Here is a 19,566-nt window from a genome sequence, read left to right on the forward strand (position 1 = left end):
GTTTGAGACAGGAAGGAAAGAATACCGTACCTGGTTTGAAACTACTGGGGAGTTGTAGGGAGGCAGAATGGACAGGATATGATGGGAAACATTCCTGCTCTTGCAAAGCGATTGCACAGCTGATCAGGAATTCCTATTTATGTCTCATGCAAAAGACAGCACCAGCATCAGCAGAGCTTCCCCGTCACGCTAGATGATCACCATGGTCCCTTCTGGATTTCTAATCTATTACATCTAAAAATCTATAACCTGTCCCCATGCTGAAGTATGGTTCAAATCAAACACACAGGAGTTGAGTAGAACCCAGTGGATCACGAATACCACGCTGGATTTTTCCTTTTCAGCGTCCCAGCCAAGTATAGAACAGACGCTTGCCCGCTTTAGCTTCTATGAGCTGCCAGTACCAGAGGGGTAGGTGGAATCATATACTCCAGTAAACCCATATGCGGGCTTCAAAAATTAGACAGAGATGCTGACAGTAGCTCCTGCACACAAGATTCAATACGTTTCTTTGGGTACAAGTAAAGGGGAGCCTGACAGTTCACATTCCGAGTCCCTAGCAGGCACAGAAGAACATTAGCAGTCTCTACTCAAGAGTCTCCATGCACCAGAACACAGGGAGTGTGCAGCAGGTCAAGAGCAGGTGGACCAGTGGCAGCAGGGATGAAGCTTTCACAGAGACAGCACCCGCTATCTCTGGCTTGAAGCCAGCATGGTATTGAGGCTCTCCTCAAAAGTAACAAATGTACCCTCTCCCCTGGGCAACAAAAAAAAAAAAGTTAAATGGAAGGGGATGAGCAAAAAATTGCACATATTCATCCTGCCAGTACTGACTCCAAAAGAGACACCCAAAAGAAAAGCTAGTCAAAAAGAGAAAGAGAAAGAGAAAGAAAAGGAAAAGAAACGTCTGCTTTGGTTCTCGTTCCTTCATTTCATTTCTATTATTAAATTCCCCTATTAACTGCTCCCGCTCTTGCTGGTATTATATTCACCCAGGGTGCCAGAATACAAGGAAAAGACATTGACAGCAGTAATTATAAGATTTCCAGTGATGTGCCGCCATGAGAGAAGGTAGCAAATTTTGTGAAGCAAGTCCACAGCGCCTCTGACAGAGAAAATACGGCACTGGATTGTACACTGGGAGAGGGGTACCCATCTCTAATTTGGAGGTCCAGGGAATAAACCATACAATCAGATGGCACCACAATGGTCTTGCACACCTGCCATCCGTAACAGAGAGGATGAAACTACAACACAGAGGGGCTACACAGGCAAATTGCCGGAACCCCACGAGTTCTGCTACATTTGCATTTGTAGAGTGTTGCCAACTACTGGGATTTTATCATGAGTCCTGTGATATTGGTCTTTTTCCCCAGCCTCTGGAGTCATGAGAATTTGAGTTTTCTTTTTTTCTGAAATCTAGCCCAGCCATGGATTTTTTGAGGCAAGTCGCTTAATCTCTCTGTGCCTCAATTCTCTATCTGCAAAATGGTGAGGGAAGGAAAGAGTACATAGCAGTATTTGTGAAGTAATTTAAAGTCACCCCAAGTCTCCGTCCTGTACTGAAATTGGAGCAGAGACCACAGCGCTGATTACAGAACAGTGAAAGGAATGAGACCACAGCAGGAGGAAAATATTCTTCATTCGTTTCTATCCTTGAGATCTATTGCCGGTGCTCTTCTTTCGACACAAACGCAGTGAGTCCCCGTCCCCTGATCACTGTTACGTTACACACACAGTACTGCACGTATAAACAGGGAGCTTTCTGAGTATATTCAGAGAATACAGACCTGTTCCTGTTGAAGTCCATGGGGGTTATGCCTCTGACTTCAATGAAAGCAGGATTAAGTCGTTTTTCTCCTAAAAGCACATGTTATTCTGGGCAGAATTTTGTCTATGAAGACAGAGAGAATATTATTCTATACCTACTACTAAGGAGGCCTGATGGAGTCCTCTGGTTCTGAGCATAAAGCTGGAACCCGAGGAATGAGGTGTGGAATGATTCACAGAATATGAGTGGCACAGGAAAAAGGGCCCACCCCTGCAGCTCTCATTGACTTCAATACTCACACCTCTCAGGATCAGGCCCACTTGGAACAAGAATATTTATGCCCTCGGGCTAAGCTTATTAAAATGCCAGGCACTGCTACAGAATCTTATAAAGTGAAATGAGAACACGGTGTAATAAGGTATCAGGGAAAATGATTTATGGTGTGTTCCTGGATACAGTTAAGAATAAGAAAATTCAATCCACTCCTCTAGTTTTCATGGACAAAATTTAGGTAAAGAACCACAATCAGCAGCTATAAGGACACAGGAACATGTAATCTGAACACATATGGGCAGACCGCAGGCCCTGGTCTAAGCTGGGGAAATTTACGTAAAGAAACAGCTATCGGTTACCCTGACCTGGAGTTAGTCCCGGTTGGGGCCCCTGCAGCTTCTGGCATGTCTAATACACACACCTGCGAAGCAGGTCTGACTGCATGAGCACCGCTCATGTTATGGCTCCCCCTCATGTTAACACCAGTGGGATTTTGTTTGTTTGGTAAATGTTCACAGTACAGATAATTCTGGTAGGAAACCGATCGCTACAATGTAGCAGACTTGGGTCTCGGCTCCAGCCTCCCATATGCTCACTTCATCTTCTTCCTGCCTAGGGTCAACAAGACTCCTCTTACACAACACCCTTGTGTGCAGACTTCTACCTCAGCAACCTCTTGATGATTCGTTAAGTGCCATGTAGCCAGAGCATAAAAACAGGGATAAAAGTAGCAGCAAGATAGCAACAGAAAGAGCAGCTGGTCGGATGTGCAGCCTAACCTTGGCAACAAGGGTGAAGAAAACCTCAAGTGGCGAAATGAAGAGGAACAATCAGAAGCTGGTTCCATTAAAGAAAGTCTGAAGATCACTGAGCCTTCCTGCTAAGATCCTGCTTTGAACAGTGCATGGATGTGCTGAACAGGACAAAGAAAAAGGCCATTTGGAGGCACAAGTGCATGGGGAAAGCATTACCGAAAAGAACATGCCATGACATGGTGACTTTTGTTCATGTTTTCCAGACCTTAAAATAGGTAACACTGAACAAGAAAAGTCTTGACCTACATCGATAACAGCTGCCACTCCACCACTGAGAAACTAAACACAACAGAACAAAAAACCAGCAGCAACCGAGGGCCAGATTTTCCAAAAAACTCAGCTCCCAGTTAGGCATCAAAACAAAAGTGCTCAGTACTTCGGCCATTGGCCCCCCTGTTGGAAATCAGGACGTAAGTGTCACAATGGGGAAAGCTGGAGCTGGAAATCTTAGAAAATCTGGCCCCATAGGGTGGGGAGTTTAGTGCTTGAAAATCTGGCCCGGTGTGAGCCCTATAGAAACACGACAGCATGCATCTTCTGCTAGGTTTCAGAGTAACAGCTGTGTTAGTCTGTATTCGCAAAAAGAAAAGGAGTATTTGTGGCACCTTAGAGACTAACCAATGTATTTGAGCATAAGCTTTCGTGAGCTACAGCTCAAAGTGAGTTGTAGCTCACGAAAGCTTATGCTCAAATAAATTGGTTAGTCTCTAAGGTGCCACAAGTACTCCTTTTCTTTTTGCATCTTCTGCTAGCGACACAGCAGAACCTGAACAAGCACAGGAATCAGAACTGTGGTTTTGTCTCTTCTTCTGTTTCTAATGGTACCCGGAGGCACCAGGTAGGCTCAGAGTCCCACTGCAACAGGAAGACCCACTCTCTGTCCCAATGAGCTACCAAATCTAGTTGAAAACCAGATGAGTCAGTATCATAACCCGTATCAAGGAAGGTAGAGTGTTACAACCACCCACTTACATAGTCTAAAACACTAAAATGGTATTTTTAAAACAGGGTTATCCTGCTATTTTGGTTTAGCTTTTGTTTCCCTTTTTAATCATTTACCTACTTCCAATCCTTTTTATAGATAATTTTAAAATGATATCTATTTCTGCTTAATATATTTTATTAGCTTCCCCTGACACCCCCACTTTTTATAACTGGGGGCAGGAGAGTTAGGTGTGAGGGAAAGACCGAGCTCAGGTCAGGCAGCACAGCATAGTAGAAAAAGGATATAACAGTAAACGTCAACAAAAAGTATCCAAGTGCAAGTGGAGGGGCCAAAGGTTTGATTGGGAGGCAACATGGTTCATTTTTCAGAGTAACAGCCGTGTTAGTCTGTATTCGCAAAAAGAAAAGGAGTACTTGTGGCACCTTAGAGACTAACCAATTTATTTGAGCATGAGCTTTCGTGAGCTACAGCTCACTTCATCAGATGCATACCATGTCACTGCCACTTTCCATGTCATGCAAAGAGGGCTCTGCTCTGGCAACTTTCATCAGCACTTTCAATTCACTCAAGAAAAACACAGGCCGATCAGCCGAAGAAGGTACAGGCTGTACAAGTGACACGTCTTAAACGAGATGTTAGCCCAGAGGACGTGGCTTCCCCAATGCTACAAGTGACAATCTGGAGAAACTAGTGAAGAGCACGTGCTGGCCTCCATGAGAAATTCGCTGATATTGCGTCTGCAGCTGCTTTTAAATGGGCAATTGATTTTAATGATACTGATCTGGCAGCAGCTGCTATGCCAGGGCATGATTTGTGAGGCTACGTCTGTACCCCTACAGCCTTGGGATACTGTTCTGCAATATTCTGCTTGCGCTATACCCCTTTGCTTCCAGTCACCTTTAGCAGAATGACTTTGTAAACTGTGCACCTCTTCTCAAGCCTTAAGGAAACTAAACACCCCTCTGAAGTTACTTGGGGGCAGGGAGTGAGAGACTGAAATATACCAGTGTTCAAATGGGAACCACAGCTCTTGAGTTTCCAGTTTCACAGCTAAGTAGAAAGAGGCACGTATGAGAATGGAAGAACAAATTCAGGCAAGATGACTGGGCGGGCTTCTTTGCACAGGCAGCCATCAGCCAGCCCCCCAGTGCCTCCCAGGCTAGATTGTTGAAACAAAAACAAATCCAGGTCATTGAGGAAATAATTAGGGAGCATTGCTGAGACAATGAAGCGATAAAAAGGGAATGAAGCATGATGGGCTAAATATTCTCTAACGGCCCAGCTTTCTCTCCGGGATCCCAGAACCCTAGCATTCTTATATTCATATACAGTCTAGAGAATAGGTTTGGACGGGCTGGCTGTTGGCAGGACTTCAGCAAGCTGCATATCACACCACACCCCTGAATAGCTCTTCCTCATCACCATTAGTCTGCCAGGCTCCTCGAATGACCATGTGATCTCCAAGACACGACATGGGCCCGATGCTGAAAAATGCCGAGTGCCTCCTACAAGGTGCTGTGTACACTTATCTCAGTGGCTTCAAAGGGACTGACTTGCGAGTTTCACCTCTTGGAGGGCTGGGTCCAATGGGAAGTGGTATTCCACAGGGAAAGAGTCGTGTCACGTGTCTCCAATCTGAGCGTTAATCACAGGAAGCTTCCCTCCCCTGTGCTGTTCAATTATTATCAATTCCTCCCTCCCCAAGAGCCGCATGGTACAAAAAAGACATGAGAGAAGAAGATAATATCTCCCTGCCATCCAATCACCTCCACAGCAACTCCAGTGGAAAACTTCTTCTCACTTGAGCCATGTAGCCCACAGCCATGAAAAAAAAAATTATCATCAGAGCAGGTGAGCATTTTTCAACTAAATTTTTTCCACCACAAAAATGAATTTTGACATTGGGAAAAAAGGTTTTCTATTAAACATTTCAATCTTAAGGGGGAAATCTCTAACATAAAATAAGGATTTTCATTTCGTTTCTGTTTGAAATTTTCATTTAATTTTAGTTTTCAAAAATCGAAATGTTTTTGAAATTACAAGTATCAGAGGGGTAGCCGTGTTAGTCCGTATCCACAAAAACAACGAGGAGTCCGGTGGCACCTTAAAGACTAACCCATTTATTTGAGCATAAGCTTTCGTGGGTAAAAAACCCACTTCTTCAGATGCAGAAAGCTTATGCCCAAATAAATGGGTTAGTCTTTAACGCTCCACCGGACTCCTCGTTGTTTTTGAAATTACAGATTTTTGTTCTTCCCTCCCTCTCTCACCCATGTCTTGTCAATGAATGCAACAGAATGAGTGAAGTCTACAGGTTGAGGGATTCTTTTTCACTTTTTACACTCTCTTTTTTAGTTTTCCTTTTCCACTCTGCAACTTTTAAAAACTTCTCCAACTTTTGAAAAGTTAGAGTGTCAAAACTCTGCTGTTCCAACTTTTCAAAAGCTAGGGATGTTTTTAAAAAGTTCCAGAGTGGCAGAGCTTCTGAGCTTAATTTGTTTGTTTGTTTTGGTTGGGTTTTTTTTTTTTTTGGTTTTTTTAGCTGCTCCATAACTTTTCCAAAACTGGAGAAATTTTGAAAACTTGCAGGGGGGGAAAAAGGGAAAAACTGACTCATGAACCATACCCCTCCCTGTCCAAGACATGATTTATTTTATTGCACTCTTCAGGAAGACCGAAAGGAAAGGGGGATCCAGAAAATGCAAAACCCGAAAATTAAAAACTGAAGTTTTCCAGTTTTCAAAAACTGAATCAAAATGAAATTTGTGTTTCCTTCTGAGGTTTTCAACCAGCTGTGATCATCATCTATTTTTGTTATTCTTGTGCAAACAGAACTCCCATCATATGCCAACAAGTCAGGAGTCCCATCTCTCACAAATTACAATCAAGATGACCTGAAGAAGAGCTTTGTGTATCTCAGAAGCCTGTCTCTTTCAGCAGCAGAAGTTAGTCCAGAAAAAGATATCACCTCTCACACCTTGTCTCTCTATTACGATCAATGGAAGAAGCCTTGCCACTGACCCTCCTGGACCGATTCAGAACACTGGAGGAGCTTCTCTGGGCGAGTGATGGGAGCTGAGCCCCAGAGGCACTCTCAGTTGAGTGTCCCTCACTTTGGAACTTAATCGTTCTGCTGGTTGGGTCCACAAGACACTCAACTTCAGAGCATCACGATTCAGCATGCGACCCAAGTATCTGATTGAGTGTGTTAAATGTAGGGTGTTTATAAAGTGGTAGATGGAGGAGGGCCAAGGTATCGGTGGTTATTGTTTTGTCCTGTCAAGCCATGTGAGTTCAGGTTTTGTTTTAATTATATAACATGTCCAGATGCTGTTGCAACGGTCATATAAATATCCACATAAATAATTATTCATTTAAAATATTAATTCTTAAGAATTTGGGATACTAGGGGAGCCGTAATGCTGAATTCATCCAACTGGCTGGACAGCAGTTCTGCCAACAACTTGCCCTATCATCCTGCCACATCCCCAGACTTAGTACTTTGCATGGTACTTCCCACTGAGCCAGCGCAAAAGCCCTAACCCTCCCCATGCTATGGAGCATGTCGTCTTTGGAAAAGGAATGGCCTTAGAAAGTGGATGTTGGCATCAACTGTTAAGAAAATAAGATGGGGCCCACAATGATTTTTTTATCTTTTTTAAATAATGTGAGGATAGCTAGAAGGAACACGCTCAAAAGCTACCCCAAGATTTTCATTTGAACTGCTCTGTAATCAGGTAACCTCAAACAAAGTGTCAGTAATGTAGAGTAACTCATCAGCATCTAGCAGAAGGGGGCTAATTCCCCTAAATCAGATATAAATCAGCTGTGAACCAGCTGAGCAGCGAACAGCACAGCAGCTAACAGAAGGAGTTTGCCTGAGATCTTCCTGAAAGGAGGTAAGCTAAGGGCTGCATTAAGGAGGCTGTGTTGGTGAGTATCTGAGTGTTTGTTGTGAGGACAGTTTGACTGTGTGCTTGACTGGTTGTTTGAAAAGGGCGAGAACTGGGAGTGCTTTGTTCCAGGTGAGCCATAAGTGGGCCTGACTGTATAAAAAGCCAGTCAGCTGCGAACCAGCTGAGCAGCGAACAGCACGGCAGCTAACAGAAGGAGTTTGCCTGGGAGTTCGCCTGGGGAGAGCCCACTGAGGCTTACATCTTGCCGGATTCTCCGAGTAATTACTACAACTCCTGAGGAAGCTCATAGAAGGAAGGTAATATGGATGGGGGGTGTTCAGCTGTTGTGACCTGCACTGGATGTGCTGTGTTTGTCTTTCTTCCACAGGACAGAAGCGACTTTGTCTGTACAAAGTGCAAGCTGGTCTCCATATTGGAAGAGAAGGTTCAAGGTCTGGAGCAACAGGTATCGACCCTGCGTTGCATAAGAGAAACTGAAGATTTCCTGGTCAGACGTCAGGATATGCTTCTACAGACACAACATTCTGAAGATTCAGAGCAGGCTGTGCAGCGGGGACAGGAGGACGGTGAAGAAATTTGGTAGCATGTGACCTCCAGAAGAAAAAAGGGGAACGTCCATGTACCAGCAACGCCGGTACAGGTAAGTAACCGTTTTCATGTTCTCTCCACAGGTAATAATGCGGAGAGGGGACCAGATGATACGTCTGAGGGAAGGGAGCAGAAGGAAACTCCACCGATTGGAAGGCATGAGATGCACTGTCCTAGGGTTGGGGGTTCCATGACCACCGCTCCCAAGCGAAGGAGGCAGGTGGTGGTGGTCGGGGACTCTCTCCTCAGGGGGACTGAGTCATCTACCTGCCACCCCAACCGGGAAAACCGAGAAGCCTGCCGCTTGCCAGGGGCTAAGATTCGCGATGTGATGGAGAAACTGCCGAGACTCATCAAGCCCTCGGACCGCTACCCCTTCCTACTTCTCCACATGGGCACCAATGATACTGCCAAGAATGACCTTGAGTGGATCACTACAGACTACGTGGCTCTGGGAAGAAGGATAAAGGAGTTTGAGGCGCAAGTGGTGTTCTCGTCCATCCTCCCTGTGGAAGGAAAAGGCCGGGGTAGGGACCGTCGAATCGTGGAAGTCAACGAATGGCTACGCAGGTGGTGTCGGAGAGAAGGCTTTGGATTCTTTGACCATGGGATGGTGTTCCAAGAAGGAGGAGTGCTAGGCAGAGACAAGCTCTACCTAACGAAGAGAAGGAAGAGCATCTTCGCAAGCAGGCTGGCTAACCTAGTGAGGAGGGCTTTAAACTAGGTTCACCAGGGGAAGGAGACCAAAGCCCAGAGGTAAGTGGGGAACTGGGATACCGGGAGGAAGCACGCGCAGGAGTGCATGAGAGGGGAGGGCTCCTGCCTCATACTGAGAAAGAAGGGCGATCAGCGGGTTATCTCAAGTGCCTATACACAAATGCATGAAGCCTGGGAAACAAGCAGGGAGAACTCAAAGTCCTGACACAGGCAAGGAATTATGATGTGACTGGAATAACAGAGACTTGGTGGGATAACTCACATGACTGGAGTACTGTCATGGATGGATATAAACTGTTCAGGAAGGACAGGCAGGGCAGAAAAGGTGGGGGAGTTGCACTGTATGTAAGAGAGCAGTATGACTGCTCAGAGCTCAAGTTTGAAACTGCAGAAAAACCTGAGAGTCTTGGATTAAGTTTAGAAGTGTGAACAACTAGGGTGATGTCGTGGTGGGAGTCTACTATAGACCACCGGACCAGGGGGATGAGGTGGACGAGGCTTTCTTCCGGCAACTCGCAGAAGTTACTAGATCGCAGGCCTTGGTTCTCATGGGAGACTTCAATCATCCTGATATCTGCTGGGAGAGCAATACAGTGGTGCACAGACAATCCAGGAAGTTTTTGGAAACTGTAGGGAACAATTTCCTGGTGCAAGAGCTGGAGGAACCAACTAGGGGCAGAGCTCTTCTTGACCTGCTGCTCACAAACCGGGAAGAATTAGTAGGGGAAGCAAAAGTGGATGGGAATCTGGGAGGCAGTGACCATGAGATGGTTGAGTTCAGGATCCTGACACAAGGAAGAAAGGAAAGCAGCAGAATACGGACCCTGGACTTCAGAAAAGCAGACTTTGACTCCCTCAGGGAGCTGATGGGCAAGATACCCTGGGAGAACAACATGAGGGAGAAAGGACTCCAGGAGAGCTGGCTGTATTTTAAAGAATCCTTATTGAGGTTACAGGGACAAACCATCCCGATGTATAGAAAGAATAGTAAATACGGCAGGCGACCGGCTTGGCTTAACAGTGAAATCCTTGCTGATCTTAAATACAAAAAAGAAGCTTACAAGAAGTGGTAGATTGGACAAATGACCAGGGATGAGCATAAAAATATTGCTCGGGCATGCAGGAGTGAAATCAGGAAGGCCAAATCACACCTGGAGTTGCAGCTAGCAAGAGATGTTAAGAGTAACAAGAAGGGTTTCTTCAGGTATGTTAGCAACAAGAAGAAAGCCAAGGGAAGTGCGGGCCCCTTACTGAATGAGGGAGGCAACCTAGTGACAGAGGATGTGGAAAAAGCTAATGTACTCAATGCTTTTTTTGCCTCTGTCTTCACAAACAAGGTCAGCTCCCAGACTACTGCACTGGGCAGAACAGCATGGGGAGGAGGTGACCAGCCCTCTGTGGAGAAAGAAGTGGTTCGGGACTATTTAGAAAAGCTGGACGAGCACAAGTCCATGGGGCTGGATGCGCTGCATCCGAGAGTGCTAAAGGAGTTGGCGGATGTGATTGCAGAGCCATTGGCCATTATCTTGGAAAACTCATGGCGATCGGGGGAGGTCCCGGACGACTGGAAAAAGGCTAATGTAGTGCCCATCTTTAAAAAAGGGAAGGAGGAGGATCCTGGGAACTACAGGTCAGTCAGCCTCACCTCAGTCCCTGGAAAAATCATGGAGCAGGTCCTCAAGGAATCAATTCTGAAGCACTTAGAGGGGAGGAAAGTGATCAGGAACAGTCAGCACGGATTCACCAAGGGCAAGTCATGCCTGACTAATCTAATTGCCTTCTAAGATGAGATAACTGGCTCTGTGGATGAAGGGAAAGCAGTGGACATGTTGTTCCTTGACTTTAGCAAAGCTTTTGACACTGTCTCCCACAGTATTCTTGCCAGCAAGTTAAAGAAGTATGGGCTGGATGAATGGACTATAAGGTGGATAGAAAGCTGGCTAGATTGTCGGGCTCAATGGGTAGTGATCAATGGCTCCATGTCTAGCTGGCAGCTGGTATCAAGTGGAGTGCCCCAAGGGTCGGTCCTGGGGCCGGTTTTGTTCAATATCTTCATAAATGATCTGGAGGATGGTGTGGATTGCACTCTCAGCAAATTTGCAGATGACACTAAACTGGGACGAGAGGTAAATACGTTGGAGGGTAGGGATAGGATACAGAGGGACCTAGACAAATTGGAGGATTGGGCCAAAAGAAATCTGATGAGGTTCAACAAGGACAAGTGCAGAGTCCTGCACTTAGGACGGAAGAATCCCATGCACCGCTACAGACTAGGGACCGAATGGTTAGGCAGCAGTTCTGCAGAAAAGGACCTAGGGGTGACAGTGGACGAGAAGCTGGATATGAGTCAACGGTATGCCCTTGTTGCCAAGGCCAATGGCATTTTGGGATGTATAAGTAGGGGCATTGCCAGCAGATCGAGGGACGTGATCATTCCCCTCTATTCGACATTGGTGAGGCCTCATCTGGAGTTCTGTGTCCAGTTTTAGGCCCCACACTACAAGAAGGATGTGGAAAAATTGGAGAGAGTCCAGCGGAGGGCAACAAAAATGATTAGGGGACTGGAACACATGACTTATGAGGAGAGGCTGAGGGAACTGGGGATGTTTAATTTACGGAAGAGAAGAATGAGGGGGGATTTGATAGCTGCTTTCAACTACCTGAAAGGGGGTTCCAAAGAAGATGGTTCTAGGTTCTCAGTGGTAGCAGAGGACAGAACAAGGAGTAATGGTCTCAAGTTGCAGTAGGGGAGATTTAGGTTGGATGTTAGGAAAAACTTTCAGTAGGAGGGTGGTGAAACACTGGAAAGCGTTACCTAGGGAGGTGGTGGAATCTCCTTCCTTAGAAGTTTTTAAGGTCAGGCTTGACAAAGCCCTGGCTGGGATGATTTAATTGGGGATTGGTCCTGCTTTAAGCACGGGGTGGGACTAGATGACCTCCTGAGGTCCCTTCCAACCCTGATATTCTATGATTCTATATACAATGGATGAAATTCACTCCCATGCAGACACACACAACACGTGCAGGACTTGGCGGTGAAAACACAGTGTGCTGGCTCACAGCACAGGGGTCAGTTTCACCCAGTAAGCACCCTTGTATGTAGCAGAGATCGCATGGAGAACTTGCCATGCCACCACACTCCTTTTCAAAGGTTTCTTACCATCACTCCCCGGCTGTTTGTATGGATTGTACTTTGGCTTTGGAGCAACAACAGGTGCAAACTTCTTTGGCATCTGCTGCGTGGACACCGAGATGCTGGGGGTCCCAAAAGCGTGCGTGGTCTCCATTCTCGCAGTGACGTGACCAACGGGTTCATTGGTATTCTTTGGTGGCAGCCATGATGGGTGGGACATGGTTCAGATCTGGGGAAGGATGAGGGGAAAAAAGAACACATGCACATTAGGTTTTTAAATTGGAGGGAAAAAAAAACCTAGGAACTTCTTTTTATTTATTTGTAAAATACAAATACACAAAAACCTTGGTGTATGTGAAGGTTTCTCTTTATGGCTTGACATATGAATTTTCCTATTTATCCCTACAACAGTATGTCAGAGGCAGCAGCTTTGCCCTCTCAGCAAAGCGAGCTAGAATTGAGCTGAATTCCCCCGCCACTATTCTTACAGATAGGCCCCCTCCCCAGATCAAAGCTGAAGCATGCTAGCAGGACCAGTGGGGAGGAATTGGCTCCACCTCCCTCTGGAGTTTCAAACAGGGGTTCTCAGCAGGATGGTTGCTTCCGATTCCACAGCCCGTTCAAATCTTAGCCTCCAGAGCACCTTGGAAAAAGGGCGGGTGGCACCTTGGAAAATCTCTGAGTGCCTCAGTAAAACGGGGATAAAACTGCCCTAGCTTTGCAAGGATGCTGTGAGAATATATTCCGCAGTGTCCGTGAGGTGCTCAGATACTATGGTGAAGAGTGCCCATGCAGACTGACAGGGGCTTTTGAAAATTTCACCTTAAGTCACTTAAAGAGCCTTACTCCCCTATTCAAAGCACATTCAGGCACTTAGCAGCCACAATCCCATTGAGTCTCAAGGAAACTTCTAAGGCCGATATTTTCAAAAGCAACTGATTTGGATGCCTCCAGTTTTGACATCCAACTCAGGACACCATAAAGCATGCAGATTTTCAGAAAGCACTGGACACCAACCCTCTAATAATCAGGCTCCTTTCAGAGCCTTGAGTTGGACACGTGAAAACTGAGGCAAACAAACTCACTAGTTATTTATGTAATTCTTGGCTTTAAGCATCTAAATCACTTCTGAAAACCAGATTTTAGATGCTTTGGAAAATTTGACCCAGAAACATCTGTCCACTGGGGACTCCACCAAAACCAACCAATGCATTTCCACACAGGCCATCAAACAGCCATCCGATGTCAATGACTTTCAGTCATTATCTATCTAAGACGAATATGAACAATGGCAAGGCGGCAAAGGTCACATATTCCTTTACTAGTCCCCTGTGGCATCCACTCTCCCAGTACTGAAGGGGTTAATTAATTTTGCATCCATTGCGTGCCCTCACTTCAGCCCCCCCCATACTCTTGTTTAGGTTAGGAGAATTCCACAAGGCAACAAAACCCAGCAGGCTCTGGAGACTGGATTTGGAGAGGTTTCCTTTGATCAGCTAAAGCAGAAAGCATGGGAAGAATCAGCGCAGGAAGAAGACAGAGCCAGGGACAACATTCTCTGATCACCGTGGTGAGAAAACATCTCCAGCTGTGATCGGGGAGCGAAGCCAGTCTCTGGCAGGATTTGCAAAGAGAGCTGCTCTCCCACCACAGTGGCAATTGCATTCCAGCGGGGCTGGTGCGTGAGGGAAGTTCCAGCTCCCCACAGAGGAGCACATTAATTGGTGAGAACTGTCCACTGAGCGGGGCTGGGTGAATGCTGCCAGGTGTACAAGCCCGTAGAGAGAAATCATTACTGAACTCCGCAGGGCTGCAGCGCTCTAACCACTGACACAGCTCTGTGGTCGCAGGCACAGAAATCTATTTGAATGTCTCTCACGGAGGGGTTTTCTTAAGCCAGGAGTGGCAGTCACAAATCACCTGTTGAAGGTCAGCAGCTAGAATCTGAAGGAAAACAGGCAGCTACCAGCTCCGCTGGAGACCAAACATCTCCTCACGGACTCCGCTGCAGAGCCCAGCTGCCGTACCACAGGCCCTGCGGACGCAGGCGGACGCTTGGGGCTGTGAAGCAAACGCTTCCGTCACGTGCGCCTCACTTGGCTCTACGGAAGGTGTTCCAGCAGCATGGTGATACACTTGGACACATATTGAAGCCTGTCCTAACTTGGTCATCTAGAGTTCACTCTGCAGAACATATTTCTAAAGATTAGAAAAACAGGGACCAGGTGTGCCAAGCTTTAGGACCCTGGGTGGGGGGGATGCGGAGTTACTCTGCTGACTCACCGTGACAGGCAGAACAGCTGCGTCTCACTATTTCCCCCGAGAAGCATAAGAAGCAGAGTCCACCTAAGAGGCAATAGGTGATAGAGGGGGATTCCTAAAAATACAGCACTGAAAGAAGCCCAGGCTTGTCCTGTGTTTGGAAGTACAGTCCAGTCTCAGGGGTTTGCTGTTTGAGAATACACTCAAGTCTGTGGAAGGGGGTGAAGTTTTGCACCATACCTTATTGCATGTGTCTTTGCAGTGGTGGGCAATAAAAGGGGCACCGGCCTATTCACACCAGTGCCTTTCTAAAATTAATTTAATTAGAATTGTATTTGTTACTGCCACGGATTATTTATTCCAGACAGCAACAACTCCCTATGTGAGGAGTTAATTCCATGGAAAGACTGGTTGGTAAGGATAATCTTGTAGTCAAAGCACAGGATAGAGTTGGGGATCTGAGTTCTACCCCTGCCTCAACCATAAACCCCTGTGGGACCTGCACCAATCCATTTCACCGCTGTGCACCTCATTTTCCTCATCTTGGATCTAAACGTTCAGTCCATAGTTTCCGTCCTAGCCAAGGGCTCGCACCCAACTTAATTCACCCAACACAGAAACCACCCCCACTAAGAGGAGACCAACCACTGAGGGAGAAATAAAATGTCACAGGCCAGCTGGTGTCAAGTGCTGCCCCAGAGAAGTCAATGGTGCTGAGCACCTGGCGGGAACCAGGCAGCTCTAAAAGAAGACAGCAGAAGCGCCACAGGGTGCCCCTGAACTGGACTCTGAATTTTATGCTCCCTAGTGGAGCTGCTGCGATGCAGCACCCAACACAATTCACACCAGCAACAACTCTCCGGTGGCAGAGCCCCAGCAAACCGAGTGACCACCGCCCAACCCTGCTGCTTGGTCTCATATTACCAGATGACAGCGTCATTCTGAAAGCAAGAAATGGGAAGGCCAAGTCCACCAAGGACTTGTCCACCAAGTCCACCAAGTCCGCAAGGCCAGAGAGGAAATTCCACTCACTGCTCCGCCCTGCCCAGCTACCTGCTGTTCCCAGCGCCAGGCTTTATGGAACCAAAACCAAGTTATCACCGAAACAAAGAAGATCCCCCTCCTCTTCCCATGTCCCCACAAGCTCCAGATCAAAGTGACCAAACCACGCTAACAGCCTGGGGGCAAAGAAGGGACAGCCATGAAGCCCCTCAAACCGGAGGGCCAGGAGGAATAATCATGCTGCACTGCACCCAGCAAGCACTGTTGAAGGTGCCCTGGAATTTAGTTCCAACTGGGCTGGGCGGGGAATGCCCAGCATGTACATGGCATCTGAAAGATGGCACATCACACAGCACAGCACCCCCTAGCACCGCACTGGGGCATTATCTCACTACAGACTCCGCAACAAGTGTGCCTACAAAGCTGTTCAAGCTACGTCCTGCAACTCCTGATTGGTCTCCCACCCACACAGTGACATGGCCCAGGGAGCCTGTGCCACCTGAGAGATTCGCAACACCAGGTAGCCTGGGCTGAAGGGCCAAATTAGTAATGCCAATCTCAGCAGCAGCAATGCAGTGCAGCGACAGAACCTTGCAATTAATGAGACGAGAACATATTAATGGCCAATTTGGGAGCATAGCAACCGCACTGCTGTATCTGAGCCGGCGCGTGACCCTGGCTCTCCTATTCTCTAAAGCATTTTTTCTGATACTTTTATTATTTCCCCTTTAGTCTTTTCTGTTCCTCCTTTGTCTCTCGCTCATCTTCTCCTGTGTATTTTGTTCTCTCTTCTCTCTATCTGTGCCCGTTAAGATGTCCCAAACAAGTTCCCTTTTCCCTTACATGTCCCCAGCCCTGTTTCCCTGACACAAGCAAAATTCATCCACTCACGTTGCAAGTCTCACAAAATACAAAAAGGAAAATGACTGACTCCATTTTTTTTAAGCAGGTAAAGACAAACTTTGCTTTTTTAAATGCAGATGTTAGTGTGACTGGTTAGATGGGCAACAAGAGGACAGGTGCGGTGCAGGATAAGCGGACAGCTCCAGCTCTCGCTCAGTGCTTCTCCATCTTGATCTATAAAACTTCTACTAGTCCAGGCACAGACCCTACGTGAACACTGTAGACGCACCACAATCCTACTCTGCCACATCCCTGCCAATGATGTCAACCACGCAGCCATTTCACAATGGAGACCAAAAACCAAAAAGGCACCACTTGGGTTTATAACTTAATGCTGATAACGTAAACCCCAGCAAATCCATAACCCTATCCAAATCTGAGTTGGATCAGCTCATTAAGCCCACCAACGCATCTCATGAACATGAAACTCGGTCCTACATTCAGTTCAGACCTTCTCACACCTACCCACCAGATTTGATTTTTTCCCAGGAAGTGATAATATACACCCCAGAGAATGTGAGATTAGCATCAATGTCTAACTATGAGGTTAGCAATTCATGCTTCCTACAGATGCATCTCCAAACACTTCACTGAATTAGTAATAGTTACAGAAGTGATTTTTTTTTTGCCTGCTGTAGTTTTATGCAAACTGCATGTTTTTTAATAGCTCACTACTAGGTACAGGACTTCACAAGGGGATGAAGAAGAAATCAGTGGTGAAGGAAGTGAGACACTAAGAGAAGGAGAGAGAGGGGGCCCGGTGTACGACAGGAGGGAGGAGGTTACAGGGGCAGAGGGAGGCAAGGTACTGGAACGGGGGAATGTGGCAAAAGGAGCATCAGGATGGATGGCGTGGCAGAGCGGGAGCAGTGGCATGACAGCAGACATGCAGGCAGACTGACAGCTGTGGAGAGCTGAGGCAGTGAGGGCAGGGAGCACGGACCTGATGTTGGAGACAGGAAATCAGCGAAGGGATTCAAAGAGGGGGTGACAGGGTAGAAATAGAAAGGAAGGATGTTGACAATCATTATTGTCCGTGCCACACCCCAGGCAGCTTTACACACTCCTAAAGTGAAATACGTCGTGTTCCTCCTTCCAGGCTACCGTCATTTTCAGTGAACCACCATCAGACTCGCTGTGAAGTCCTGTGGCTCTCCACTACACGTCCGCCACCCGGGGAAAACTAATGGCTCTCAAGCACCCTCGGCCTCTCGCTGTCTGAGACCGTTATTGCTAACCCACACAGGACGACTTCATGGATTGAGGGTCTGCTGCTGCTACCACTAAGGTCAACGGCTGGATCGAAAGCTCGTACTGAAAAGCGAAGCTGCAGATTACATCTCCTGCATCCCCGTCAATTCTTCGCCAAGAAAATCATTCCGGATTTGTCAGCCAGTTTCCCTCCAATGAGTCCCTCCTGACAAACCTGAATAAACCAATCCATCCCAAACTTGCCACGTTCTGTCTCCAATTATCCCCCCAACAGCGAGACCCTAACCCCTCTGACTCCTTCCACAGACTCCCCCTTGGCCAGCATTTCAAGTACAAACTCGTTGCTCCCACATTCGGTGCACTACAAAATCCTGTCTCAGCCTGTATCTACCTTCCTCCTATCTCACGCATGCACAGGCCCACCATTCTGACAACAATGCTCCAATTATTTCCTTCTAGGCTCCTAACTCTGTACCTTCTCCCATGGCGTTCTCCATCCATGGAACCCCCCCTCAGTAATGCCGGTTTCCCAAACCGCTACCTTCAATCAATTCCCTCCTAAAACCCTGCTTCTTCCATTGATTCTAAGGCCAGATGAGACCATTATGAGCATTTACACTTTGGTAAAGCAGGCCATAAAATCTCACCCAGTAATTTTTGCATCAAGCCCATAACTTGTGTTTAACTTCAGATAAAGACTTGACTTATTACAATGGAGAATCCACCACACCGCTAGGTAAGTTCATCCAACAGTTAATTACCCTCACTGACAAAAGTACACCTTGTTTCTAGTCTGAATTTGTCTAGCTTCACCTTCCAACCACTGGATCTCGTTATGCCTTTTTCAGCTCAATTATTTAAAGCACTGTCTATTATCAGAAATCTCTTCTCCACGTAGGTATTTGTAGACTACAATCAAAGCACCTCAAACTTCCCTGGGATAAATTAAATAAACTGAGCTTCTTTAGTCTCTCACTCTACGGCAGGCTTTCCTGACCTTGAATTATTCTTGTAGCTCTTTGCTGAAACCTTTTCTAATTTTTCAACTTCCTTTCTGAAGTGTGGACACTGGAACCCAACACAGTATTCCAGGACTGGTCACTTAAAATTAAACGGGAAAAACGGTCAAGTACATTGCAAGCAAAAAAATACTGCCAATAAGGTGCTGCTTTGTTACAGGGCCAGCTGCCTCTTGAGTGCCCCCTCAGAAGTCTGTCTATCACTCTGAGACAACCTACCTCTGTCTCTTTGGGGACTTCTTAAACAACTGCACACCCCCAGTCCAAGGGTAATTTAAAACATTCTCCTCCTGGGGTTCAGTTTATTTAGTTTTTCTACAGTCTGGCCCTCCAGGGCCCACCCCCAGTCCAGCATCTGTCTCTCTTCCCCTAAGGTAGGGAGTCCTCAACTCTCCTTCCCGGGGCTGGGTCCCAATTCAGTCACCACTCCCAGGCTTCACCTGGCTGAAGCTCAGCCTTCTGGCTCTAACTTGCAAACTCCCCTGGTGTCAGGGTCCTCCTCCTGCCTTAGCAGGCGACTACTCCCAGCCCGCCTAGCTGGGGCAAGTTCCCCTGGTCTCAGGGTCTTCCCTAAAGGAGCCTTTCCGCAGTCTCTGCTAGAGCTTTCCCCTTCTCCCTGCAGGTTCCCGCTGCTCCTTGAGGTGGAATAACTTTTGGTGGGCCACTTCAGCAATCAGGGTTGGCTAGCTCCAGGCCCCTCAGAGCCTTAAGGGGCAAGTCACCTGTAACAGCACTCTGTGAAGCTTGGTTGCCCTTACCTTGAAGCATTCGGTATCAGGCCACTCCTGAAGGTGGGGAAGTCAGACTGGATGGGCCAATGGTCTGATCCAATATGGCACTAATCTTAAGTACCAATGATAAGTAACATTAAGAGGAATGTGCAGAATCAAGCTGTATAGATAAGGAAACTAATTGGCTCCTGTCCTGTCATTCAGACAATCTTAAAGCCATAATTCAGAGAATTCTAGCTATAAAAGAATGTAGCACAACAGGGACCTGGAATTCATC

At 46.9% G+C, this 19,566-nt stretch overlaps 1 protein-coding gene across 1 annotated transcript in view; it reads right to left on the reverse strand.

Annotated features, from left to right (window-relative positions):
* LPP (LIM domain containing preferred translocation partner in lipoma) overlaps positions 1–19,566 on the reverse strand; it is a 394,796-nt gene that overhangs the window by 244,138 nt on the left and 131,092 nt on the right. Inside the window, exon 4 of the mRNA XM_077826260.1 lies at positions 12,188–12,389. Within this exon, the coding sequence (XP_077682386.1) occupies positions 12,188–12,380 (193 nt within the window). The 5' untranslated portion in view covers positions 12,381–12,389. The remainder of the gene's footprint in view (positions 1–12,187; positions 12,390–19,566) is intronic.

Source organism: Eretmochelys imbricata, chromosome 9 (genome assembly GCF_965152235.1).
Source record: "Eretmochelys imbricata isolate rEreImb1 chromosome 9, rEreImb1.hap1, whole genome shotgun sequence".
NCBI lineage: Eukaryota > Metazoa > Chordata > Testudines > Cheloniidae > Eretmochelys > Eretmochelys imbricata.